At 47.7% G+C, this 27,469-nt stretch overlaps 1 protein-coding gene across 1 annotated transcript in view; it reads left to right on the top strand.

Annotated features, from left to right (window-relative positions):
• The window catches only part of SYN3 (synapsin III), a 475,640-nt gene extending 450,511 nt beyond the window's left edge, over window positions 1-25,129 (top strand). Inside the window, exons 9-14 of the mRNA XM_005680589.3 lie at window positions 1,781-1,855; window positions 4,752-4,854; window positions 9,712-9,846; window positions 10,815-10,902; window positions 19,748-20,036; window positions 23,613-25,129. Coding sequence (XP_005680646.1) covers window positions 1,781-1,855; window positions 4,752-4,854; window positions 9,712-9,846; window positions 10,815-10,902; window positions 19,748-20,036; window positions 23,613-23,745 — 823 coding nt within the window. The 3' untranslated portion in view covers window positions 23,746-25,129. The remainder of the gene's footprint in view (window positions 1-1,780; window positions 1,856-4,751; window positions 4,855-9,711; window positions 9,847-10,814; window positions 10,903-19,747; window positions 20,037-23,612) is intronic.

The raw sequence follows: 27,469 nt of genomic DNA, 5'->3' as shown, positions 1-27,469 counted from the left end.
ACCCTACCATGCCTATGTTCTGGTTTTAGGCTAGTCTACCCTTTAAGATAGTGAACAGCTGGAGGAGGGGGGTCATCTCTGCACACTCAGATTAGTCCTGTAGTCAGGACATAGGGTGGCCTGATGATTGTTTGCCAAATTGAATTTAATTGCATTGAGTTGAACTGAACTGAACTGAACCAACTGAAGCTTATCAATGTCACTTTAACCTTTATGGCTCCTGTTGGCCACCTGGTCTCAGCATCTGCTATCCTCAGATACACTGTGTTTTCTCTTTTAGAAAGACATTTGATAGCACTGGTTCACCCTTGAAGCTCAATCACATGCCTTTCCTTGGTCATGAAACAGATCACTCTATCACTTCCATTTTGCTTAAAGCCATTCAGTCTTTGCTGAATCCAGATATGCCACTGGATATATTTGTCTGTATTTCTCTTCAGCATACACAACCCCTTACCTAGTAAGTTGTTGCCTGGAACCTGCTACCTGCCAGGAACCCTTGGACACTAGAGGTACAGAGGGACGAGTCAAACATGCTCCCTGCCCTCAGGGAAGTCAGCACACTAAAGCGGTCATTGCAACTGAGATGAGCATTTCTAAACATTGGTAGAATGTAGTATAGGGGGTTCTTATTGGGGAAGTGTAATGGCACCCCACTCCAGAACTCTTGCCTGGAAAATCCGATGGACGGAGGAGCCTGGTGGGCTGCAGTCCATGGGGTCGCTAAGAGTCAGACACGACTGAGCGACTTCACTTTCACTTTTCACTTTCATGCATCGGAGAAGGAAATGGCAACCCACTCCAGTGTTCTTGCCTGGAGAATCCCAGGGATGGGGGAGACTGGTGGGCTGCCATCTCTGGGGTCGCACAGAGTCGGACACAACTGAAGCGACTTAGCAGCAGCAGCAGCAGTAGCAGCACGTCAGAAAGTCGCATTTTCAGATGAAACTTGAAAGATGAGTAGGACTTAGGGAGACAAGGATGGAGATGAAGACTGTATCAGGCAAAGGGGAAAAGTGTATGGAGGCCTATACACTGGAAAAAATCCATGGGCTTTGGAGCACCTGAAGGGAGGTCAGCTGTTGCTGGAGCAGAAAAAGCAAGGGAACTGAGAGGGTGATGAGGCAGACAGAGACAGAAGGCCTTCCTGCTCTTCACCATGAAAAGGCAGTCACTTCTCGCCATTGGTTATTTTTCCTACATTCTAGTGCTCAAAAAGGATTCCAGAGTCACCAGGGGCTATACTACCCTAGTTGTAAAAAAAAACAGGAGGCCATTTGAAGGATTTAATCTGATAGTGTAGGCATTCATTAAATTCAATTTTACATTTCAAAGGTGGCTTAGGAAAAGATACATAAGACCCAAGAAATAAGACAATAAACATAAAGGGAAATAAAAACACAAAAAATAAATCTGAAGACAGGATGCTTATCTAAGAATGCATGTCATAGTGGGCTTCCCAGGTGACGCTCATAGTAAGGAACCCACCTGCCAATGCAGGAGGCATAAGAGACATGGGTTCGATCCCTGGGTCAGGAAGATCCCCTGGAGAAGGAAATGGCAACCCACTCTAGTATTCTTGCCTGAAGAATCCCATGGACATAGGAGCCTGGCAGGCTACAGTCCATAGGATAGCAAAGAGTCCAACATGACTGAAGCAACTTAGAACAATGTAAGCCAGATATTTGAATCAGAGCCACCAAACAGCCAAAGCAAAAAGGAAAGCAGATCAGTGGCAAGCATCCCTACTTCCCTCACTGTGTCGTTTGTTCTGGTACAGGAGAACCTCCATCTCTGGAAACTGGAAGGCCAACACAGGCTCTGCCATGCTGGAGCAGGTGGCCATGACAGAGAGGTAAGGGGTAACGGAGGTGCTTAGGGATGAGTACCAGCCACAGGGGGAGGTAGACAGGGATACAAGGATCCTGTAATGAATGCCGTCTCACACTTTGGCCAGCGTCTCACCGCCCACAGAGCACTTTCCTAGGCATGATCTACTTTACTGCCCATAATAGCCTTCAGGGCATATTTTACAACAACCTCATTTTACAGATGGGGAAGATGGTTCAGAGGGGGAGCGTGGCTTGTCCAAGTCACAGAACTGATCAATGGCAGAGATAAAACTAAAACCTTGACATCTTGACTCCACGTCCGGGGGTCTCTGTGGCCCTGCCAGTTGCTGCAGGAAGAGAGCAGGAAGTCCTCGCCAGTCTCTTCTGCTCTTGACAGCTGTATGGAAGCATCCCATTAGGGTACCAGGGCTCCCACCCGGAGCGTCCACTCCTCTCTCAGGTGTATTCCTGTCTCAGCATGAGGAGGGAGAGGTCAATTTCCTGTGAATCATGAATGCGGCAGAAAGGCACACTGGTTGAAAGTTCCTCCCTTTAAACAACACCTGTGAGCCATCTTCACCTGAAGAAGGGCCAGCCACCTGCTTTTGAGGCCAGCAGCACACACATCCCTTGCTGAGTGCCCAGTGACCTCTGCGTGCAAGCCTTCAGTGACAGTGGGCAAGGCATGGGCTTTGGGGTCAGAAAGGTCTGTTCAGTGAACATGTATTGAGTACCTACTGCATGCCATGTATGCTGAGCACTAAAGAGGTCCAGACGAAAAGACCCAACCCTTCCCTTCAAGAACTCTGTATCAGTTGCAAGTTTCAGAAAATGGATTAGTTGGAGCCAAAGGGGATTTACTGGCTTGTGGCAATGAAAACTTCAGAGGTGCAGCTCCAGGTAGGTCTTTAGAACTTATTCTACCCACCCACTCCAGTACTCTTGCCTAGAGAATTCCATGGACAGAGGAGCCTGGTGGGCTACAGTCCATGGGGTCACAAAGAGTCGGACACGACTGAGAGACTTTCACCTTCACTGCCAACTTCAGTCCAGCTTTCTTCCATGCTGGCTTCGTTCCGGTCAGCTCACTCATATAGTGATCCAAAGCGGCCCCAGGCTTACAGCTTAACTGTGTCGAGTCCAGCAGAAAGAAGATGTCTTTCCCAACCATTTCAATCAAAGCCTGGAGTTGAGCCTTATTCACTGATAGGCCTGACTTAAGTCACATGACCATCATGGAGCCCATCACTATGACCCAGAAAGCAGCAGCACTGTAATCAGATACTCCTGTGTCACGTCTCTGCCCCGAGAGAGTGAAGTGGGACCACTGTGCTACAGTAACACGGACTCAGACTTAGGGGAGGGATATAACATGGTTCCTGCCCTTGTGGGACTCCCCGTCCAGGGCTCTAAGCTGAGGAAACAGCATGAACTAAAGTGAGTGGTCCTGCGTCCTTCAGAGCTGTGTTACACAGGTTAACTACCCTTTCTGAACTTCTTCAGCTGTAGATTGGAGGTAATGCACCCAAGCCAGAGGGCTGATGAGAAAGGGATCTTCAGTGGCAGGGAGTGCACTGGAAATAGTGGTCTCCTTCCCTTCCTGCCAGTCCCAGGTGCCACCCCCAAGGTGGGTGCCCATCTGTGCTCTCCAGTCTCAGGGGTTGTGCTCGTTCCCTGGCACAACTGCACCCCCTGGTCTGGGGGAGTGACAGCCTTCCCCCAGTGGGCATTCAAGGGGCAGTCGTGGCCCTTTTCTCCACCACTTTTCCAGAACGTAAGCCCAGCCTTTCCCTGGGCCTCGCACGCTGCTCAGAGGTGTCTCCAGCAGGTCATTATCTCCCTGGCTCTGCTCAGTTCCAGGCCCCATGGGCCATTCCCTGCCATGGGAGTGGGGCTGCTCAGGCCTGGAATCCACTTTCCCTTCTGCAAATTCATGGTCAGTAGCCTCAGTGCCTCAAGGGGACTTAGCAGCAAAGATGAGAGAGCCAGCTCTGAGAGCACTTCAGCTCATTCCAGGCCTTATGGCTCAGAGACACAAATATATCTCTGAGCAGGCGTGCCCCATGTGACCCTGGAGGGTGGGGAGAAGAGCAAGAACATTGACACAAAGTCCCCTGTGACTCCAAATCCAGCCACCACGAAGGAAGCCAAGCGCAAGGCCGGGAAGATACAACCATCCCCTTGTTGCAGGGTCAGAGTCCAGCACTGAGATCTTCTGCAAAGCAAACGGACCCTACAGCCATCAAGTGGCTGGAAAGGGAACAAAAGCAGCAGGTCCAGAGGGCCAGGCCCCCGGGCCAGTCTGGAGAAGCCTGCCAGGCTCCTCTGCCTGCGTGCCCCAGGCAAGGGGGAGAATACACCCTTTGTCCCCGCAGGCTGGGCCTGGGAGGGATTTCTGGGGCCCTTCAAGCAGTTTTCCCAAGGGAAAAGGACTTCAGGAGCAGCTGGGGTCCAGGACAGCTCCAGCTGGGGGCAGGGCAAGCTCCTCGGTACTGGGGGGCAAGCAAAGTCCTGGGGAGGGGAAGGAGGTCAGGTCTCTGAGATCACCCCAACTCCCCTCACTCCCCTCCTCATCCTGCTTGTCGCCTGCCTGCCTAGCTCCCTGTCTAACCTCTCTCCCTCTGCGTGTCTCTCTCACTGTCCCTCTACATCTCTGCCTCTCTTTTTACCCATTGGCTCTCCCACTGCCTCTGTTTCTCTGCCTCTCTGTCTCTCGTGCATCTCTGTCTCTTACGTCTTCCTGTCTCTCTCCATCTCTGAATGGATGTGTTTGTGCGTATGTTGCTGTCTGTCTCCTGGCCTGTTTTTCCTGTGGGTGTCTCTCTGGGTCTCTCCTTCCCCCTGTCTCTGCATCTCTCGCCGTCTGCTTCCCGCTTATGCCCCCTGTCCAGCATACTCACTGTCTGTCCATCCCTGCAGGTACAGGCTGTGGGTGGACAGCTGCTCGGAGATGTTTGGTGGCCTGGACATCTGTGCTGTCAAGGCTGTCCACAGCAAAGATGGCAGAGATTACATCATAGAGGTGAGCAATGGAGCAGGAGTTCCCCCTGGCCGGAACCAGGCCCCTGGGCAGGCATTCCAGAGGGAAGGAGTCCAAGTGTGACCTCCAGTGTGGTCATCTGTGTCTTAGGTCAGGGCTGGGGCACAAGCAGCCTAGGCCTCAGGGAGTGGCTCCCAGAGCCTTCTCACCCACTGCCCTCACGTACCCCCATCCACCCTCTTGGCTGCATCTTTGTGCCCGGGGGTCCTGCCCTGGACTTTGATGACTTTGGGCATGAGGTTTGACAACCTTCCAACACTTGTGGCCCTAACAGTAGGGGAAGGGCACTGGGCCAAGAGTTGGCAAAATTCTGTCCCCTCCAGTCTGTTAAATTTTCTTAGTGTCCAAGCGGGTAAAGAGAGTCCACTTCCACAGTCACCGTGCAGAGTCCATCATCTGTTCAATCAACAAACATGTATTAGGGGCTCCCATGGGCCTGGTGTGGGGCAGTTCTGGAGACAGAGTCCTGAACAAGACACGTATGGAGTGTGCCGGCCGGCGGGGAGGATGGTGCACTAGTCACTGCGGGGCACTGATGGTTAGGAACGGGGTGAGAACGGAGGGAAATATATGAGAGAGGTTCAGAGGGCTCAGAGTACCAGAATCTCTCCCTCAACCTTCCTGCATCTCACAGGCCAATGAGCCCCTGCTGCCCTCCAGAGCTGTCGCCTGTGGGTCCCTGTGGGCCTCCCATTCCCCTGCCCACCCCCATGACTTCCTCCCCAGGCCTCCCTCAATCCCACAGTCCTCCTCCCACGCCATGGCGCCCCTGTGTCTCTCCTGACCTCACAGCTCCCCTCCCCTCCTAACCCTTTCCTGGCCCCCCCCCCCAGGGCCCATGGCTCTCCGTGGCTTCCCCTGAAAAGGCTGCGCTGGCTCAGAGTTCTCTCCTCAGCATCACGTCTCTATGCTCACACACCCCCACCACCCCCACCAGTCCCTCCAGTACTTCCCTTCTGTGGCCTTCTCACACCACAGCAGAGGGGGTGGTGCTGACACACGGCCAAAACACGTGAGGGAGCGCCCTGCGGCTGCTCCCTCCCCTGGGTGTGGGCAGTTAATGGGAAGCACATGGCTGGGATGACCGCGAGAGCCGGCTAGTGCTCCAGCCCCGCGTGCCTGCACCACTCCCAGGACCCGCAGCGAGCCAGGACCAGTGGCTGGAGGGGTGGGAGCCCTGCTGGTCTCCTCCTGCCATGCCAGGAAGGCATTCCTCCCACCCTGGCCCCTAGACTGGCCAGCTCGGAGGTGGAGGGGAGGGAGTCCAGGGTGGGCACAGCCCCTCTGCCCACTCTTGCCCCAAGGAAGGCCCGGTAACTTCCAAGGATGAGTTACCATCTATATTAGCAAGTTCAGTCCTGCTCTAGAAAACAACTCTCAGGAGTTCCTGCAGTCCAGTGGATAAGACTCCATGCTTCCAATGCAGGGGATGTGGGTTTGATCCCTGTGGCACAGTAAAAAAAAAAAACTCTCCCCTCAAGTCCAGTGGCCACCATACCTGAAATCCCCGCAGCAGCCCCTTCTTGGGGGAAACTGCAGGGGCCAGGAGCGGAACCACCATCCTGCACACTTGCTTCTGAGTCAGACCCAGGCTGCTCCCTGGAGGAATGAGGTGCCCACCTTCCTGAGGACGCCTAGGCACTTCAGATCCATGCCCAGGGCATTGCATCTCCTGAATCCCTCCCTGGCCCTCCTGCCTCTGTATCTCCTCATGGGACCACCAGACATGAACTCAGCTTTGACACACACGTGGTCACTGATTCATTCACCCATCCATTCATTCACTGTTCAGCTCCTCCTCTGGACACCAGCCCCCCAGATGGGGATACGGCCGTGAGCAGGGTAGCAGGGACTCTGCTCTGGAGCTTCCATTCAGAGAGGGGCCTGCAGTCAGCAGATGAAGGACTCTGGGGCTGCTTCCCCCTTCCTTCTGTGAGTTTAGTTCCTTCTCTCTCAGTTTAGCATTATCTCTGCCCCTGAGAGCTCCTGCCTCTCTGAGTTTCCTCAACTTTCACTCTTAGGAAACAAAAGTTTGTACCCGTGGGCCCAGGCTCCATGCCTCCAGACATTCAGAGGGTCAGGGATGAAAGACCTTCCACATCTGAAAAAAAAAATCGTGGGTTTGGACTTTTAAAAAACAAGAAAACAACTTCTCAAAAATGTTTCGGGGGGAAAGAATGGCTTTTCAGACTTTTTTTTCCTCTCTCAGAAACATTACAGAGTTGTTTCCCTTGCTTTTTGGTTTAGAGTGGGGTCAAGGGAGATAGGGAACTTTTTACCAGGAAGATAAAAGGTATTTTAAAAAACAAAGACAGGATCTAAAAATACTGATTTCTTTAGCCACCTCTGTGGTAAGAAAATAAAATTTGAGTGACATGTGAAGATCCTCACAGTGAAATACTCAGGGGAAAGACCCTTGAACTTGTCCTCCATGACTTGTCCAGGGAATGACATTGCTCACTGGAAAAATGCTTCCCTGGGGAGACCAGAGCGTCCACTTCCTTTAGCTGTGTCCACCGTGGGGACTGCAAAATGCTCTGACCTCAGGTTCATTGTGGCGGCTGTTTTCCACTGTAGGGAACATAGGAAACAGAAACCAGAACAAAAAAGGAGTGGGCAGGCAGGGTCAGGAAAGAGAAAAGCCAGAGCTGTGCACACTCAGACGCCACAGTCGTAACTCAGCTCAGCCCACATTGACTGAGAGACTGACTGTCCTTGTGCCGGGCAATGGGATCCAGAAAGCCAAGGACCCAGGCCCAACCCACAGGGAGCTCAATTTGCTAATACAATCTGCGTTCATATCCTTGAGTTTGCTTTTCAGCTGCCCAACCATAATAGGGCTTCCCTGGTGGCTCAGTGGTAAAGAATCCACCTGCAATGCAGGAGACATGGGTATGATCCCTGGATCAGGAAGATCCCCTGCAGAAGGAAATGGCTACTCACTCCAATATTCTTGCTTGGCAAATCCCACGGACAGAGGAGCCCGGCAGGCTACAGTCCATGGGGTTGCAAAGAGTTGGGCACGACTTAGCAACCAAACAGCAACAACTATAGTAGGTGCTTTAGATTAATGGGCTCCTAAAAGTCCCAGATGCAAGGGTCTTCGCAGCTGCCCAACCCCCTCAGGTTATAGTTGAGGAAAACAACAGGCCCACAGATGAGAAGTGAGCTGCCAAGATCATACCATGAGTCCCTAGGAGAACCAGAGCCTGGAAGCCAGGTCTCCGGTTCCCAGTTCTTACTCAGAGCTGTTTGGTGATTGTTGAGGTGTAGGAGTGCTCACTGTCCTGGAACTTGCTACTTCTCTGACCCTCAGCTTTCCCATCAGGATAAGAACAGTAATGGTACCTATCTCAAAGAGATACTCTGAGATTTATGTGAGATCTCCACCCAGTGCTTCGAACAGCACCTGGCACCTAGTAAAACCATACAGCACTTACTAGTATCCTTATCGATAAAAGCAGGACTTGTCCTTCCATTCAGCAGGTACTTATCAAGGGCACACCTGTCTGGACACAGGGCCCATCCCCAAGCCAGGGGCTCACAATCTGGTTGGAGAGACACACATAAACAGGAGATGGTGAGACAACCAAAGCAAGGATGGCAGGAGTGCCAAAAAGGCTTCGCAGAGGAAGGACCAGCTAGATATTCCTGACAGATGAGAAGGGCTAGCCAGGTAGAGAGTGGGCAGAGTCAATGACCTGCCCAGGGACCTGGATGGGAGACAGAACCTGGTGAGTCCAGAGCTTGGGAAAAGGGGAAACCAGATGGAGAATTAGATGGCGGTGAGCTGGGGAAACAGGCTGGATTCCTATAGCTGGGGAGGAGACAGAGAGCCCACCAAGGCCCCACCCTCCACCAACCCACCCAAGACCTTCTACCTCTGTCCATGCCTAGGGAACCACCTGGATCATTGGCCTACGTGGCTTTGAGCAAGCCCCTTGCCATCTCTGGGCCTTGGTTTCTCCATCTGCCAAAAGAGTGGATGCACAAATGTGATCACTCAGCATGCATGCATGCCAAGTCACTTGTCATGTCTGACTCTTTGCGACCCCATGGACTGTAACCCACCAGGCTCTTATGTCCATGGAATTCTCCAGGCAAGAATACTGGAGTGGGTTGCCATGCCCTCCTCCAGGAGATCTTCCCCACCCAGGGATCGAACTCACATCTCTTATATCCCCTGCATTGGCAGACAGGTTCTTTACCAGCAGCACCACCTGGGAAGCCCCTGATCTCTCAGGGCCCCTCGCATTACAAGTGTGCCTCCTTTGAGAAGCAGCCTTCTCCTTGTGGAAGAAATTTCTCTGCAGTTTATTCTGCTAGAGTCCCGGAGAACTGGCCTCGCCTCTTCCCTCTTCTCTCCGAACCTTGAGTTGACTCCAACCCATGTCATTTTTTGATCATAATTGAGCCCCTTCCTTCACTGCTTCTGGGTTTGTGGAAAACCTTGACCTTGGGCCAAAGTTCAAGAAACTGGCCCCAATCCTCGGTAGGGGCCAAGGTGGGAAAGGACGGGGCAGAGACCGGCTCCCCAAAGAAAAGAGCAGAAAAGGTCAGCAAAGGCTCCTCACCCTTGGTCACATGTCTGAGGCCCAGCAAATGCAGACTGAATTGAACTGAGTCCAGGGAGTTGATTTAGACTGAACTGCGGGAAATTGGCTGTCTCCACGGGGGTCATTTCCAGCTGAAGCGCTGGGCTGGGGATTTGCATGGAGAACACTGCCATCTAGTGTTCACTTCTGTCCTGAGGTCTGAGCCCACCTTCCTGGGATGCACTGCTCAGCTGCCAGGCTCCCCTGGCATGAAGCTCCTTCAGGACTCCTTTCTCTCCCGCAGGTGATGGACAGCTCAATGCCCCTGATTGGCGAGCACGTGGAAGAGGACAAGCAGCTGATGGCCGACCTTGTCATCTCCAAAATGAGCCAACTCCTGATGCCAGGGGGCATGGTATCCTCGCCCCTGAGACCTTGGGTAAGAGAGTGTACAGGCATGAGAGATACTTGGCCGTCTGGGAGGGGGTGCCCTGATCCAGAGGAGATGCACCCAGGGAGGAACCAACTTGGTGAGAAAGAACTGGGGTGTGGGTGGGGCTGGGCTTGGGGGAGAGTTTGTACCCCTGCTCCTGACAGGGACATTTGGGAGGCTCTGAGGGGCCCTTCCTCTCTCTGCCACCCTGGAGAGAAAAACATGGTCTCAACTGGGTTTTGAGTGTCTGCAGGCAGACATTATCATCATATGAACCCAGCTGTCCCGTCTGTGCCCTCCGTCCCGGGCCTGAGTGGTGAGCAGGTGTGTGTGTGTGTGCGCGCGCATGCACACTCATGCCCACATGTACACACACGCCCTTTGTGTGCTCCCCGGGCACTGGCCAACAGGGACTCTTGCGTCTTCCGTTTCCTCATCTTCCAGCCTCTTCACGCTGACACAGAGCTCCTGTCTTCCCTGATCCTCACCATGGGGGTTACCAGATGATTCTCCAAAGAATTTGCTAGATCTCCAGCTTTCTGGAAAAGCAAGTCTCAAAACCTAATCCCCCTTTCCCCCCTCAAAACAAATCTGTGATAACAGATATCAGAAAGATGCTTGTTCTCAAGAAGGCCACTGGCTTAGAGAGGGCTCGGGGCAGCCTTCTCCCCTGGAAATGTTCTGTCTTGACCTGCTTGGTGATTACACAGGTGTCTCCACGTGTAGAAACTGTTTGTCCTGTGCACATTATGTAAGTTTTAGCTCAATAACGATGGAGAAGGAAATAGCAACCCACTCCAGTATTCCTGCCTGGAAAATCCCATAGACAGAGGAGCCTGGCGGGCTACAGTCCATTACACAAGTGAGCAACTGAGCACCTCAATAACAAACAGATGTTTACAAATCCTGCCCTCCCACCCAGGAAGTGAACGGCTGTAGTGGCCACAACAGTCTTCTTTTCTCTTCTGCTTTAGGCTTCTCAGACTAAACCAGCAAAATCCCCTGGGCAAGCCCAACTGGGTCCTCCACTTGGACAACCCCAGCCACGGCCACCCACACAAGGTAGGACCCATGACGAGCCACCCACCAAGAGAAGCCATCCAGCAAGGTTGCTGAAATGCCCTGAGGGATCCACATGTGACTTTCAAGAAGGCACTCTGAAAAACTCCATGTTAATACTTAATCACCAGACTTATTCCCTTGCTCTGTGTGCAGAATGAATGAGACCATGGGGTTGTCACTCCCTTAAAGTCAGGAAAGGAGGGAAGAAAGACAGAAAGTAAATGTATTAAGTACCTAATATGTGCCAGGCGCTGTGCTAGGGACTTTCCCATTTATGGTCTCATTTTCAGCTTCCTAACATGTCAGCAATGAAAACAGGGGTATTTCCTTGTTACAGAGGTAGGTGTTGAGGCTTTGTGCAAGGAAGCACAAGAAAATGGCATGTTTACAAGTCTGATCTTTCAGATCTTCTAGGAAGTGCCTGCTTCCTAGCTGCTAGCAGTGCCTGATTATAGATTTATGAGCCAACCAGCAAGAGTGAGAAAGAAAAATGGAACATTACATAGAACCTTGTCAATTCGAATCATTCCTCAAAAATATCCCAGTATTACTAAGTAAATGCCACCATTTATCAGAGAATGGGTGAACTGTTGACGACAAGATGAAAGGAGATTGTGGCAGTAACTAACCCCTTCTCTTGGGCTGCCAGCTGCTTGTGGGTTCTCACACTCAGGCCTGGGGCGAAAGTCACCCGTGTCCTCTCTCGATGTTGGAACCTTCCAGGCACCCTCATGGCTCTAGTTCCAGCTTAGGGCCTCAGGACAGCTTCACCGCAAGATGCCAGGCCAGGCATTTTCGCGGTGGTCTTTTAAGGACCTGCTTTAAGACCCATCGGAAAGAAAACACTACTATCACACTGGGACCTCCCCAGGCACCTTTATCAATGTAATAGATTCATTGCTTCTTGGGAAAATCAGCCTTGGGCAGCAAAGGGCTTCCTCTTCCACAGGTCTTACATAAAACACCCATTCATCTTTCTCGTCTGTGCTTCTCTTCCTGGAAAAGCAGAAAGCGTTTAAGACAAGGGGAGTTGCAGCACTTATACAACTGTGTGCCAATTAACACTGGGTCCTCTTCAGGCAGATGAACACGGTTGAATCTACTTACAATGTCTCCCTCTGGCAGACTCAGTCAAGTTACCTCACTTCTCAGAGGCTCAGTTTCCACAATGAAGGAGGAAATGACATCTGCCTGTTTAGTAAGGGGGAGCTGTCTGAGATAATGCAAGAGAAGCAGTTAAAACTAGCAAGGTGTCCCATTGTGGACGTAGTGCTTAGTAGGTACTGGTAATTTACTGCTGATAACCATCACTCAGTCATGTCCGACTCTTTGGGACCCCACGGACTATAACTCACCAGGCTCCTCTGTCCATGGAATTCTCCAGGCAAGAATACTGGAAGGGGTTGCCATTCCTTCCTCCAGGGGATCTTCCCTAACTCAAGGGTCAAACCTAGGTCTCTTGCATTGCAGGCAGATTCTTTACTGTCTGAGCCATCAAGGACTTTAACTGTTAAAAACTCACTATTAGAGACTTCCTTGGCAATCCAGAGGATTGCACTCCACCTCAGGGAGTGCAGTGGAACTAAGATCCCACATGCCACACAGTGTGCCAAAAAAAAGAAAATCTGGGTCCAAAGAGATGTCAAGTAGATGGAGAAACAGGATAGGGACCTCAAAAGGAGACAAAAGGGATTATCAAAACCTTTGAGGCCAGCAAGGATGCCAAGAACTTTATTCTTATGGATTTTTCTGTAAGGAAAGCAGTTATGCTGATATAAAGAGACACTGCCAGAATAAACTGTTATATTTTTTAAAACTCACTATTAATAATTTGTCTCTTACTAAGCTTCCCTGCTGACTCAGTGGTAAAGAATCCAACTGTCAATACAGGAAACATGAATTCAATCCCTGGGTCGGGAAGATCCCCTGGAGAAGGCAATGGCAACCCACTCCAGTACTCTTGCCTGGGAAAATCCCATGGACAGAGGAGCCTGGTGGGCTGCAGTCCATGAGGGTCACAAAGAGTTGACCACAACTTAGTGACTAAACAACAACAACAAACCACACAATAATGATAATATACATGTTGTTCTTAATGACTGTCATCATTAAGAATACTTATAACTACTGTAGCCCACTGCTCTCCTGCCAGGTGATAATTCTTTGATTATAGAACGTTCAAAAACGACTGATTCATCGCCCTGCCAGGCTCTTGCTGTGTCTCTGCCCTACCCTCTCCTTTCCCACTCTGCCCCAGGACTTACTTTTTCAGCCACATTTGCACAGAGCACTTCTAAAACAGAGAGCTACTGTATTCTTGCTTCCTCTCCAGCTCAGAGCAGAGACATGCTCGATAAATAAAGAGATATTATTTTAAGGGACAGGATGCTACACATACTTTTAGTGAGTTGAAAAACAATCAATTAAAAACCAATTAGGATAATTAAAGAAAATGCTCATTGAATTAACATTTAGAGTAAAAATACCAGGGCTAATTAAAACACAATGCTTTCATTGAGTTCCCAAATTAACAAGATCACATTATTAACTTGTTTTTTGAACTCACTACTCATTTTCAACTCAGTGAAAGTTAAGTTCTTTTTTAAGGAACCTCATCATTTAGCACTGATCCTGTGCTAAAGCAAATACTAAGCAAATACTATCTACATATATAAGTTAATTCTTTTCTATGTGCTCAAACAAAAAGTATTATTATTTTATTTTGCTTTGCCAAGAAGCTGAAAGAAAATTACTAGTCTCTAGAGACCAAAAGAAAGCAGGAGTAGCAATACTCATATCAGATAAAATAGACTTTAAAACAAAGGCTGTGAAAAGAGACAAAGAAGGGCACTACATAATGATCAAAGGATCAATCCAAGAAGAAGATATAACAATTATAAATATATATGCACCCAACTTAGGAGCACTGCAATATGTAAGACAAATGCTAACAAGTATGAAAGGGGAAATTAACAATAACACAATAAGAGTGGGAGACTTTAATACCCCACTCACATCTATGGATAGATCAACTAAACAGAAAATTAACAAAGAAACACAAACTTTAAATAATACAATAGACCAGTTAGACCTAATTGATATCTACAGGACATTTCACCCCAAAACAATGAATTTCACCTTTTTCTCAAGTGCTCACGGCACCTTCTCCAGGAGAGATCACATCCTGGGCCATAAATCTAGCCTTGATAAATTCAAAAAAATTGAAATCATTCCAAGCATCTTTTCTGACCATAATGCAGTAAGATTAGATCTCAATTACAGGAGAAAAACTATTAAAAATTCCAACATATGGAGGCTGAACAACACGCTTCTGAATAACCAACAAATCTCAGAAGAAATAAAAAAAGAAATCAAATTATGCATAGAAACGAATGAAAATGAAAACACAACAACCCAAAACCTGTGGGACACTATAAAAGCACTGCTAAGGGGAAAGTTCATAGCATTACAGGCATACCTCAAGAAACAAGAAAAAAGTCAAATAAATAACCTAACTCTACACCTAAAGCAACTAGAAAAGGGAGAAATGGATAACCCCAGGGTTAGTAGAAGGAAAGAAATCTTTAAAATTAGGGCAGAAATAAATGCAAAAGAAACAAAAGAGACCATAGCAAAAATCAACAAAGCCAAAAGCTGGCTCTTTGAAAGGATAAAAAAAATTGACAAACCATTAGCCAGGCTCATCAAGAAACAAAGGGAGAAAAATCATATCAATAAAATTAGAAATGAAAAAGGAGAGATCACAACAGACAACACAGAAATACAAAAGATCATAAGATGCTACTATCAGCAATTATATGCCAATAAAATGGACAATGTGGAAGAAATGGATAAATTCTTAGAAAAGTACAACTTTCCAAAACTGAACCAGAAAGAAATAGAAAATCTTAACAGACCCATCACAAGCACAGAAATTAAAACTGTAATCAGAAATCTTCCAGCAAACAAAAGCCCAGGTCCAGACGGCTTCACAGCTGAATTCTACCAAAAATTTAGAGAAGCGCTAACACCGATCCTACTCAAACTCTTCCAGAAAATTGCAGAGGAAGGTAAACTTCCAAACTCATTCTATGAGGCCACCATCACCCTAATACCAAAACCTGACAAAGATGCCACAAAAAAAGAAAACTACAGGCCAATATCACTGATGAACATAGATGCAAAAATCCTTAACAAAATTCTAGCAATCAGAATCCAACAACACATTAAAAAGATCATACACCATGACCAAGTGGGCTTTATCCCAGGGATGCAAGGGCTCTTCAGTATCTGCAAATCAATCAATGTAATATACCACATTAACAAATTGAAAAATAAAAGCCATATGATTATCTCAATAGATGCAAAGAAAGCCTTTGACAAAAATCAACATCCACTTATGATAAAAACTCTCCAGAAAGCAGGAATAGAAGGAACATTCAGTTCAGTTCAGTCACTCAGTCGTGTCCAACTCTTTGTGGCCCCATGAATCACAGCACTCCAGGCCTCCCTGTCCATCACCAACTCCCGGAGTTCACTCAGATTCACATCCTTCGAGTCAGTGATGCCATCCAGCCATCTCATCCTCTGTCGTCCCCTTCTCCTCCTGCCCTCAATCCCTCCCAGCATCAAAGTCTTTTCCAATGAGTCAACTCTTCGCATGACGTGGCCAAAGTACTGGAGTTTCAGCTTTAGCATCATTCCTTCCAAAGAAATCCCAGGGTTGATCTCCTTCATAATGGACTGATTGAATCTCCTTGCAGTCCAAGGGACTCTCAAGAGTCTTCTCCAACACCACAGTTCAAAAGCATCAATTCTTCGGCATTCAGCCTTCTTCACAGTCCAACTCTCACATCCATACATGACTACTGGAAAAACCATAGCCTTGACTAGACGGACCTTAGTCGGCAAAGTAATGTCTCTGCTTTTGAATATGCTATCTAGGTTGGTCTACCTCAACATAGTAAAAGCTATATATGAGAAACCCACAACAAACATTATCCTCAATGGTGAAAAACTGAAAGCATTTCCCCTAAAGTCAGGAACAAGACAAGGGTGTCCACTTTCACCACTACTGTTCAACATAGTTCTGGAAGTTTGGGCCACAGCAATCAGAGCAGAAAAAGAAATAAAAAGGAATCCAAATTGGAAAAGAAGAAGTAAAACTCTCACTGTTTGCAGATGACATGATCTTCTACATAGAAAACCCTAAAGACTTCACCAGAAAATTACTAGAGCTAATCAATGAATATAGTAAAGTTGCAGGATATAAAATCAACACACAGAAATTCCTTGCATTCCTATACACTAATAATGAGAAAGTAGAAAACGAAATTAAGGAAACAATTCCATTCACCATTGCAACGAAAAGAATAAAATATTTAGGAATATATCTACCTAAAGAAACTAAAGACCTATATATAGAAAACTATAAAACACTGGTGAAAGAAATCAAAGAGGACACTAATAGATGGAGAAATATACCAAGTTCATGGGTTGGAAGAATCAATATAATGAAAATGAGTATACTACCCAAAGCAATCTACAGATTCAATGCAATCCCTATCAAGCTACCAGCGGTATTTTTCACAGAGCTAAAATAAATAATTTCACAATTTGTATGGAAATACAAAAAACCTAAAATAGCCAAACCAATCTTGAGAAAGAAGAATGGAACTGGAGGAATCAACCTGCCTGACTTCAGGCTCTACTACAAAGCCACAGTCATCAAGACAGTATGGTTCTGGCACAAAGACAGAAATATAGATCAATGGAACAAAATAGAAAGCCCAGAGATAAATCCACACACCTATGGACACCTTATCTTTGACAAAGGAGGCAAGAATATACAATGGATTAAAGACAGTCTCTTTAACAAGTGGTGCTGGGAAAACTGGTCAACCACTTGTAAAAGAATGAAACTAGAACACTTTCTAACACCATACAGAAAAATAAACTTAAAATGGATTAAAGATCTAAACATAAGACCAGAAACTATAAAACTCCTAGAGGAGAACATAGGCAAAACACTCTTTGACATACATCACAGCAGGATCCTCTATGACCCACCTGCAAGAATATTGGAAATAAAAGCAAAAATAAACAAATGGGACCTAATTAAACTTAAAAGCTTCTGCACAACAAAGGAAACTATAAGCAAGGTGAAAAGACAGCCTTCAGAATGGGAGAAAATAATAGCAAATGAAGCAACTGACAAACAACTAATCTCAAAAATATACAAGCAACACATGCAGCTCAATTCCAGAAAAATAAATGACCCAATCAAAAAATGGGCCAAAGAACTAAATAGACATTTCTCCAAAGAAGACATATAGATGGCTAACAAACACATGAAAAGATGCTCAACATCACTCATTATCAGAGAAATGCAAATCAAGACCACAATTAGGTACCATTTCACACCAGTCAGAATGGCTGTGATCCAAAAGTCTACAAGCAATAAATGCTGGAGAGGGTGTGGAGAAAAGGGAACCTTCTTACACTGTTGGTGGGAATCCAAGCTAGTACAGCCACTATGGAGAACAGTGTGGAGATTCCTTAAAAAACTGGAAATAGAACTGCCTTATGACCCAGCAATCCCACTGCTGGGCATACACACCTAGGAAACCAGAATTGAAAGAGACACATGTACCCCAATGTTCATTGCAGCACTGTTCATAATAGCCAGGACATGGAAGCAACCTAGATGTCTATCAGCAGATGAATGGATAAGAAAGCTGTGGTCCATATACACAATGGAGTATTACTCAGCCATCAAAAAGAATACTTTTGAATCAGTTCTAATGAGGTGGATGAAACTGGAGCCGATTATACAGAGTGAAGTAAGCCAGAAAGAAAAACACCAATACAGTATACTAACACATATATATGGAATTTAGAAAGATGGTAATGATAATCCTGTATGCAAGACAGCAAAAGAGACGCAGATGTACAGAACAGACTTTTTGACTCTGTGGAAGAGGGAGAGGGTGGGATGATTTGGGAGAATGGCATTGAAACATGTATAATATCATATAGGAAACGAATTGCCAGTCTAGGTTCGATGCAGGATACAGGATGCTTGGGGCTGGTGCACTGGGATAGCCGAGAGGGATATTATGGGGAGGGAGGTAGGAGGGGGGTTCAGGAGTGGGAACTTATGTACACCCATGGCGGATTCATGTTGATGTATGGCAAAACCAATACAGTATTGTAAAGTAAAAACAAAAACAAAAAAATTACTAGTCTCTTGATGAATCCCATCTGTATAATAGGGACTAAATGAATAGTTAATAAATGAATGAGTAAGAGTCCAGATTTTCTAAGATATTAATCAGCCTTCAGGGGCAGAGTGTTGGGGAAAGAGGGGAGATTTAAGATAAAAGTAGAAAACCTTTTTTTACCTATGGTGAGTTTAACAAAACAGAAAAGCAAACCAACATTTAAAAATGAGAAGCTTTTACATAAAATCCAGATTTCCAGCTCCTGTGACAGAGTAGGAGCTCTACAAGCAGTGGGCCACGATGCAGCAAATGCCGCTGACTGAGTGACGGCTGCTCCCTTAGTGACGGGGCTTCCCAGAGGGCGGAAAGGGGAGAGTGAAAAAGTTGGCTTAAAGCTCAACATTCAAAAAACGAAGATTATGCCATCCAGTCCCATCACTTCATGGGAAATAGATGGGGAAACAGTGTCAGACTTCATTTTTGGGGGCTCCAAAATCACTGCAGACGGTGACTGCAGCCATGAAATTAAAAGACGCTTACTCCTTGGAAGGAAAGTTATGACCAAACTAGGTAGCACATTCAAAAGCAGAGACATTACTTTGGCAACAAAGGTCCGTCTAGTCAAGGCTATGGTTTTTCCAGTGGTCATGTATGGATGTGAGAGCTGGACTGTGAAGAAAGCTGAGCACCAAAGAATTGATGCTTTTGAACTGTGGTGTTGGAGAAGACTCTTGAGAGTCCCTTAGACTGCAAGGAGATCCAACCAGTCCATTCTGAAGGAGATCAGCCCTGGGATTTCTTTGGAGGGAATGATGCTGAAGCTGAAACTCCAGTACTTTGGCCACCTCATGCGAAGAGTTGACTCATTGGAAAAGACTCTGATGCTGGGAGGGATTGGGGCAGAAGGAGAAGGGGACGACAGAGGATGAGATGGCTGGATGGCATCACTGACTCGATGGATGTGAGTCTGAGTGAACTCTGGGAGTTGGTGATGGACAGGGAGGCCTGGCGTGCTGCGATTCACGGGGTCGCAAAGAGTCGGACACGACTGAGTGACTGAACTGAACTGAACTGAAGAGATGTGGCTTCCATCCCTGAGTCAGATCCCCTGAAGGAGGGCATGGCAGCCCACTCCAGTATTCTTGCCTGGAGAATCCCATGGACAGAGGACTCTGGCAGGCTACAGTCCATGGGATCTCAGAGTCAGACACCACTGAAGCATGACGTAGCATATATAGCCTGCTCCCTTGGACAGAGCAAGGACTCCTTCCTTTGCCTCAGGCATGTATTTTTATACATGCCAAAATGTAATTAACCCACAAATACTGTTTTATAAGCTGCTTTCTGTCTAGAAATATATATTAATATTTAGCATATATTATCAACAACATCCCATGTCATTTAATATTGTTCTGCCACATCATACTTAATGACATAGCACATTCCATTACATGAATGTATCTTAATGTTCCAGTCAGCTCCCCTACAGTTGTGCGTTTATATCATTTTCAGTTTTTCACTGGTAGGAAGACCCCTGTGATGAACATCCTCAAAGTGACACTTGTGCACTGTCTTATTGGTCCTAAAAGAATTTGAATGGAATCATTTTTTTCTCCCTGCAGGGGGCCCTCGCCCAGCTCAGTCTCCTCAGCCCCCAAGATCTGGGAGCCCCTCCCAGCAGAGGCTCTCCCCACAAGGCCAGCAACCCCTGAGCCCTCAGTCTGGATCACCACAGCAGAGATCACCAGGGTCTCCCCAGCTCTCCCGTGCATCTGGAGGCAGCTCTCCAAACCAGGCCCCCAAGTCGAGCGCACCCTTTACCTCGCAGCCCCGGCCCCCTGTGCAGGGCCGCAGTGCCTCCCAACAGGGCGAAGAGGCCAAGAAGCCAGCATCACCCCATCCCCATCTCAAGTAAGTGCTTTGGGACCCGGGAAGGGCTGAGAGTGGACTTGGGGTGTGGGCGGAGCTGGGCCGGCTCAGGGTCAGGGACTCAGAGCAAGACCCACCAAGGCCTCACCCCAACTTTAAATGGGCAAAAGGAGGCCTAGAGAATGGAACCTGGGGGACAGGCAGGACCTAGCAAGGCCCGAGCATAGGTTAGGCCCCACTGAGATCCTCATGTGTACCTGCATCAGTTACTCCTTGCTGCATAACAAACCACCCTAAAACTTAGTGGCTTAAGAAAGCAACCATTTTCTTTGTTCATAGTTTTTTTCATTTAGTCACTTGTACTGAGTTTGGTTTAGCTGGGAGGATCTCCCGATGGTCTCTCCTGGAGAGTTACCAGATAAAATGCAGGATGCCCAGTTAGATTTGGATTTCAGACAATGAATAATTTGGAGTATATGCACTCAAATATTGCATATGCTTAGTTGCTCAGTCATGTCTGACTCTTTGCTACCCCATGGACTATAGCCCGCCAGGCTCCTCTGTTCATGGGATTCTTCAGGCAAGAATACTGGAGTGGGTTGCCATGCCCTCCTCCGGGCGATCTTCCCAGCCCAGGGATCAAACCAGATCTCCCGCACTGCAGGTGGATTCTTTACTGTCTGAGCCACCAGGGAAGCCAAATATTGCACAGGTTAGACTTATATTCAAAAAGTATTTTTTAATCTGAATTTCAAACTTAACTGGGTGTAATGTGTGCTTGCTTACTAAATCTAGCAACCCTCCTCTCCTGGGATTGCTCATAGGGCTGTAGTTATCCGGCAGCTTACCTGCGGCTGGACAGTCCAAGAGGGCTTCCTGCACACATCTGGATGTTGGTGTCACCTGTCAGCCGAGCCTCTCTCTCTCCTGGGGCCTCACCCTCCAGCAGACTGGACCCAGCTTCCTTATGTGGTAGAATTACATTCCAAAAGGGCAAAAGTAGAAGCTTCAAGGCCTCTCAAGGTCCAGCCTTAGAAGCTGCATGATGTCATTTCATCCCATTATTGGCTTTTGATAAAAAAAAAGTCACATGGTCAAGCCCAGATTAAAAAGGTGGGGAAATGGACTCCTTTTTAAAACCTTACTTATTTATCGGGCTGTGTCCAGTCTTAGTTGCAGCCTGCGGGATCTTTGTTGTGTCATGCAGGCTCAGTATTTGTGGTGCATAAGCTTAAGTTGCTCCTCGGCATGTGGGATCTTAGTTCCCTGACCAGGGATCAAACCCGTGTCTCCTGCATTGCAGGACAGATTCTTAACCACTGGACACCAGAGAAGTCCTGGAAATAAACTCCTGATACAAGGACCTGCAAAGGCTGTGAAAGGCTAGATGACTGGGATGGGAGGGAAGGTTCCATCCCAGGGCACATGTCTGTTCTCTCTCTTGTTTCCTCTCAAGCCCATCTCTTGGTTTGAGGTCAGAGAGAGAGATCCCAAATGTATTTTCTTTGGAAAGTTTTTCCTTTCCTTCAACTCCAAACAAGCTAACCATAAGTTTTCAGAAGAGGTAATATATTCACCTGGTTCAAAGATCTAAAAAATATTGATGTTTTTATTGAAAACCCTTACCCCACCTCATTCTCATCCAATGCTTTCCTGCCCCCTGCTCCCCAGATGCATCCACTTTTGTTAGTTCTAGTGTGTTCCTCCAGTATTCCCTTATGCATATACGGAAATATATGTTCTGGTTTCCTCCTCCCACTTATTTACACAATCAGCAGTGTTCACCATCCACACCATTTGCTCCTTGCTTTTACATTTAGCAACACATTCTGGAGCTCTTCCACGCAGTTCACTGACATTTTCTCCTTTTCACAGCTGTATAATTATTCCGCTGTGTAATTATACTACAATTTATCTAACTAATCCACTGTAAATGGAAATTTGGTTTTCTCTTATGAAGAAGGCAGCAGTGAATAGCCTTAAAAACAAGCTTTTTATTATATGGGCAGGATCAACTGTATAGAAAATACCTGAAATGGTATTGCTGGATCAAAGGATAAATGCATTTTTGGCTTAGTAATAATATTAGCAAGTGGTCCTCCAGCAGTAGGCATAGAGGTTGACAGCATAGACTCTAGGGTCAGACCACCTTTGGGTTCAGTTAGAAGTCTGCCCCTTAAATGCTGCCTGACCTCAGAAAAAAGTTAGTTAACCTCTCCGTGCCTAAACTTCTTCACATGCAAAATGGGGACAATAGTATTCACCCCGCATGATTATTATAAGAATTAAAATGGGTGTTTGCACAGTTGGTGCTCAGAATGCTGCTGGCTCCATACATGTATATCTTTGGCTGCCTCTCACACGTGAAAAGATGCAGCCCAGCTGATCACAGGACAGACAAAGGCTCTGGAACATAGGCCAGGTTTGACCACTAATCTTGTAGTAACCTAGCTGTGTCTGTGTGTTAGTCATTCAGTCATGTCTGACTCTTTGAGACCCCATGAACTGTAGCCCCCCGGGCTCCTCTGTTCATGGAATTCTCCAGGCAAGAATACTGGAGTGGGTTGCCATGCCTTCCTCCAATGGATCTTCCTGACCAGGGAGTGAACTTGAGTCTCCTGCATTGCAAGCAGATTCTTTACTGTCTGAGCCATCAGAGAAGCCCAGCAATCTAGCTAACAACACTTGAATCTCCTGGCTGATGCTCTAAAGTATTATTTGGTTCAATTCAGGTCAGCAGGTACTTACCAAACACCTACTCTGAACTAGTCTTGAATAACACCCTGGGTGGAGAGAGCAAGGGGTAAAAGATAGCCCTGCTCTGAAGAAGACTTCAGTTATTTTCTGTTCTGACAAGACCCTGCGTGGAGCTCTTCCCAGGTCTTTCACCCCCACTAGACTGTGAGCCCCTTGAGGGCGGGGCCTGAATCTCATTCATGTTCGGAGCCCTGTCGCCTGGCATTAGGCTGGCACAAAGGGTCACGCACTGCCTTTCAGATAGCAGGCACTGTGAGAATTCCAAAGTGCATTGGAATTGGCCGTAAGAGCTTCAGGCAGAGTTGGAGTTGAAGCCCATGGTGTCAGAGCTGCAAGAGGCCTGAGGGTGGACGGGGCCAACCCTCTGTCTCACAGATGAGGGAAAAGAGGCCCCGCTCAGTGACTTTTTTGCCCATGGCTAGAGCAACAGATGGCAGAAAGGGTCTGGAACACAGACCCTCTGATCCCCCAACTGGTGCTGGAAAGTATAGAAGGAACAAGCCTAACCTGTTGATACCGCACCTTACAGTTTGCCAAGCGGGTTTGTGCACAGAGGCAGGAGAGGGGACAAGCTGCTCTCCAGCTGTGCCTGCGTCTCAGCAACCTGTTTTTGTGGGAAGAATTTGAGCCTTGGATGCTCCCTTGTTCCTTACTATAAGCCCCAATTTCTGCACCTAAGAAAGGAGGGTCCCAGTAGCCACCTGGCGGGTTAATTGTGTGTGTGGTATAAGTGTGGGGATGCCTGGCTGCTGGGCTTGTGGTGTGGGGGTTCATCCAGCTGGCTCCCAGGCAGGCCCCAGGATTCATTTCCTGGGGAATCCAGCCATGTCACCCCCAACTTCCTTTGCCTTTCTGTTTCAGCAAATCCCAGTCCCTGACTAACAGCCTCAGCACATCTGACACCTCCCAGCGCGGGACCCCCAGTGAGGATGAGGCTAAGGCCGAGACCATCCGCAACCTGAGGAAGTCTTTCGCCAGCCTGTTCTCTGACTAACCATGGTCAGGCCTCTCCTGCCCCACCCTCCATCTCAGCCTTGTTTCCTGCTGGGAGCAGAATGGAGGGCCTGAGAATATCCTTTCCAAATGCCTTTGATCCAAGAACTGAGTTCATGTGTACCCATTTCCCTTTGCCGTGGCATTCCAGCATCATCCAGCCAAGCGGTGGGCATTTGAGAGCCTCCAGATTCCTCAAAATGGGCCTAAAGATGGGTGTCACATCCACCTTCCTGCCCAGATGCTTGCTCCCCTGCCTCAGTTAACCAAGTGAGACATCAGTGTGATTGGTTCGACATTGCTTGTTAGTGTTTTGCTTGCCTTTGGGAAGGGCCCCCTCTGAGCCTTGCCCCCATTTCCATCAAATGCAGATGTTGAAGTCAGACCTCAGCAATGTAGGAGGCAATAACCTTTTGACAGTGTTCTACAAACAAAAGGAGAAAAGCCCAGCCAAGGGAACTTAGCGCCTGCCCTTGTCAGTTCCATCCAAGCTCAAGAGATGGGCCTGCAGACCAGGCAGGCCCAGGCCCCATCACACCTGCCACCGGTGGATCTTGAGGACCACAGAATGAATTCAGACCATGTGACATGCTGAGCCTTTCAGAACACAACAGAAACAGCGGGGAGGCTTTGCAAGGCCACTCCCACCCAGCATGCTATCCTAAATTGGACAGGCAAGAGCAGACCCTGGGTTCTTTTAGGAATCACTACTAGTTCCCAGAGGGAGAAGAGGTTGTCAACTAGTCAAGGCCCCTCCACCCATCCTGTGTTACATCACTGTTCAGTCTCTCTGAATTCCCACCAGGAATGCTGTTTCCCCCCAAGGACACACAAGGAGCCAGAGACAATGAGCAGACAGATGACACAGGATCAGAAAGTGCGATGACAGTAACTTCTAGCTCAGTGCTTCAGACTGAGCAGCAAGGCCTTGGTAGGTTACTCAGTTACAAAAGGGTTCACTGGTCAAATGTGCTTAGGAGATACTGTTTTGGGTTTGTTTTCTGAGCTCAATAGTACCTATTTCAAAGGCTCTTGGAATTCTTGTAGTAAAGAAATTAGCTTTAACTTTGTTTAAGCTACACTTATTTGACTAAAAAAGTTAACTGCAGAGCTGGAAAATGTAGCCCTGACTCTCTTCCCAATGCTTTCTCCTGCATCAGACTCCCCTGGGGAGGAGGAGGAGAGAGGGAGGGTGTCCTGATCACCAAGCACCTGGTGCTAGAAACATTGTTGGCACCAGAACCAGCCTCCTGGTTCTAGAAAGCACTGAGGGTATTAGAACATAGCCACACTGTCCCCTTACATCCCACTTAGCAACTTAAGGGGCTTCCCTGATAGCTCAGTTGGTAAAGAATCCACCTGCAATGCGGGAGACCTGGGTTCAATCCCTGGGTTGGGAAGATCCCTTGGAGAAGGGAAAGGCTACCCACTCCAGTATTCTGGCCTGGAGAATTCCATGGACCGCAGTCCATGGGGTTGCAAAGAGCTGGACACCACTGAGCGACTTTCACTTTCACTTGCAACTTGAGACACATCTTCCCCTTACTGCTCACAGGGAAGGGAGAGAGGGAGGTGAGAATGAAAGCATCCTTGGCCTGAAGCTGCAATCTGAATAAAAGAATGCAGAGAACCTGTCAGGCAGGTGTAACACCATGGAGCCATATGTTTTAGGAGATTTAGAAGACAGGAAATACACGAAGCAGTCGTCACTCTCCCACTGTGGAAATAAGACCAGAAGAAGAAATCAAACTATCTCACCCAATTCTCACTTAGCAGTAAAACACAGCCCAAAATACACAACGAAGTGGTGACAGGCTAGACAAGGTTCCCCAAAGCGTAGGACATGGCCATGGGCATAAGTCACTTCATTTAAGGCCAGAGGGGTCAGAATTTCTGCTCATCAGGCCTTGGACCTGTGTCTCTGTCAACCTCCCTAAGTGTTTGGAATGCCGCTTGAAGTCAGACCTGCCCTGAGCTGTGTGGGAACTCTGCTGCTAGAATGGTGCTGGGGTGGAAGCATCGCACCCAGGTGGCCCCATAAACAGTGGTGACATGGCTTACATTGTCCCACTTTCCTGTATGCTGTCCCCTCTCCCTGAAAACATCGGCACATTCAAACACCAGATATTCTAGTACAGTAGCACACTCATTTCTCAGGCTAGGCATCTTTGTTTTTATAGCCATGCACGGACAACTCCAGGACATGAGACAAAGGTTATAACCAACACATTGAAACAAATTCTCCCATTGGTCTGTGTGTGAATGCAGAGACCATGCATGGTCCTTTGCGATAGTTAGTCCCCAAAATGGACTGGTTTCTCATGTAAACGAGCACATGTTTCCTCCAAACGTTTTACCTTTATTAGTTGTGATATTTCTAAATGAGAAAGAACAAAACGAAAGGGGCAGAAGAGTCACTCTGGAGAGATTCTGAAAGGTCGTGTTTGTTTGTTTTTGCTTGGTTTCACAACTCTGATCCAAAGGAAAGCTAGCATTTCCTGTCCACACTGACTTGGTGAGGCCGAACCAGGACAAAGATCCATTTGGTTTGTGCTGACATGTAGCACAGTGAATAGAGAGTTTAAAATGCAACCCCACTGGACACCTCCACCAGCTGCAGAAAATACCTTCTTCCAGATCTTCCTCCTAACAGCCTGATTAAAGGGCACTGTCACTTAACTGTCACATCAGCTTTCGAGGGACACTGGAATCTACATGTCCTTTCTCTTCCATTCATCCTCTGTCCTCTTCGCCACACCCCCTCTGTCCCCTGGTTCAGTCCCTGCTGATGGGGCAGTTAGTTCTACATTTCCAGAATTTCAGAGTGATAGGCCTTCATGCCCATGGTAACAAACACAGTAGTAAATCCCATGAGCCTGAACATCAGTGACCTTCTGGAAGTTCTCATCTGAATTTGCAATGAAAGGAACTTGAGGGGAAAGCAAGCTGGTGCCGGCAGCTCGTGAACAAGCTACACGGGCACAGCACAGCGCCTGCTGTCGGCACACAGTTGGCGTGCAGGGTGTGTGTTAGATTGGCCCTTCTAGAAAACTATGAAATCAACAAAATGCAATCAAAGTGTCAAAAGTAAAGAAAACATTTGTTTTTTCTGAGTATCAATGTGAGGAAGTCACTTGCCCAGCAAAAGAATTAAACCAATAGAGAGATTAATGAGATAAGCTGAAGAAAACCTGTGGTCCATGGGAACAAGCAGAAGCAGGGGCTGTGGGGAGCGTGGAGCCCACAGGTGAACTCACTGCAGGGCCACCACAGCTGGGAGCAGAAGGGACGCGGTGCCACTGTCAGCATCGGTCAGGAGGCGTGGTGAGCAGACCAGGACAATACCAAAGCTTGTCCAACTTTTCCAGACCCAGGACCCAGGGGTCCCTCCAGATCACCCAATACACAGCAGAGCCCAACTCTGGCCATCCCGCCCCTCCCAGCTCTGTGCTCACGTTCAACTTCGTAGAACAGGTCGGTGGCTCATTTGCTTTTTTGTGTTCAGAATGGGTGAAAGAATGCAGGTTAGGGTACAGTGTAAGCATGTGAAGTCAGCCTCGCAGATACAAGCTGTAACTCAACTATGCTGGAGGATTAAATAGCTCTGAGAGCATTTGCATATGCGTGGTTTTCTTTATCCAAGCGAGCATGGGGACTGGTTACTAATTATCCCCACTAAGTGTCAGAAGTTGTCCTGGACTCCGGGGCAGTCACAGATTAAAGCC

Source organism: Capra hircus, chromosome 5 (assembly GCF_001704415.2).
Source record: "Capra hircus breed San Clemente chromosome 5, ASM170441v1, whole genome shotgun sequence".
NCBI lineage: Eukaryota > Metazoa > Chordata > Mammalia > Artiodactyla > Bovidae > Capra > Capra hircus.
The sequence above is the reverse complement of the archived record's forward strand: the minus strand, read 5'-3'. Positions and strand labels throughout refer to the sequence as shown.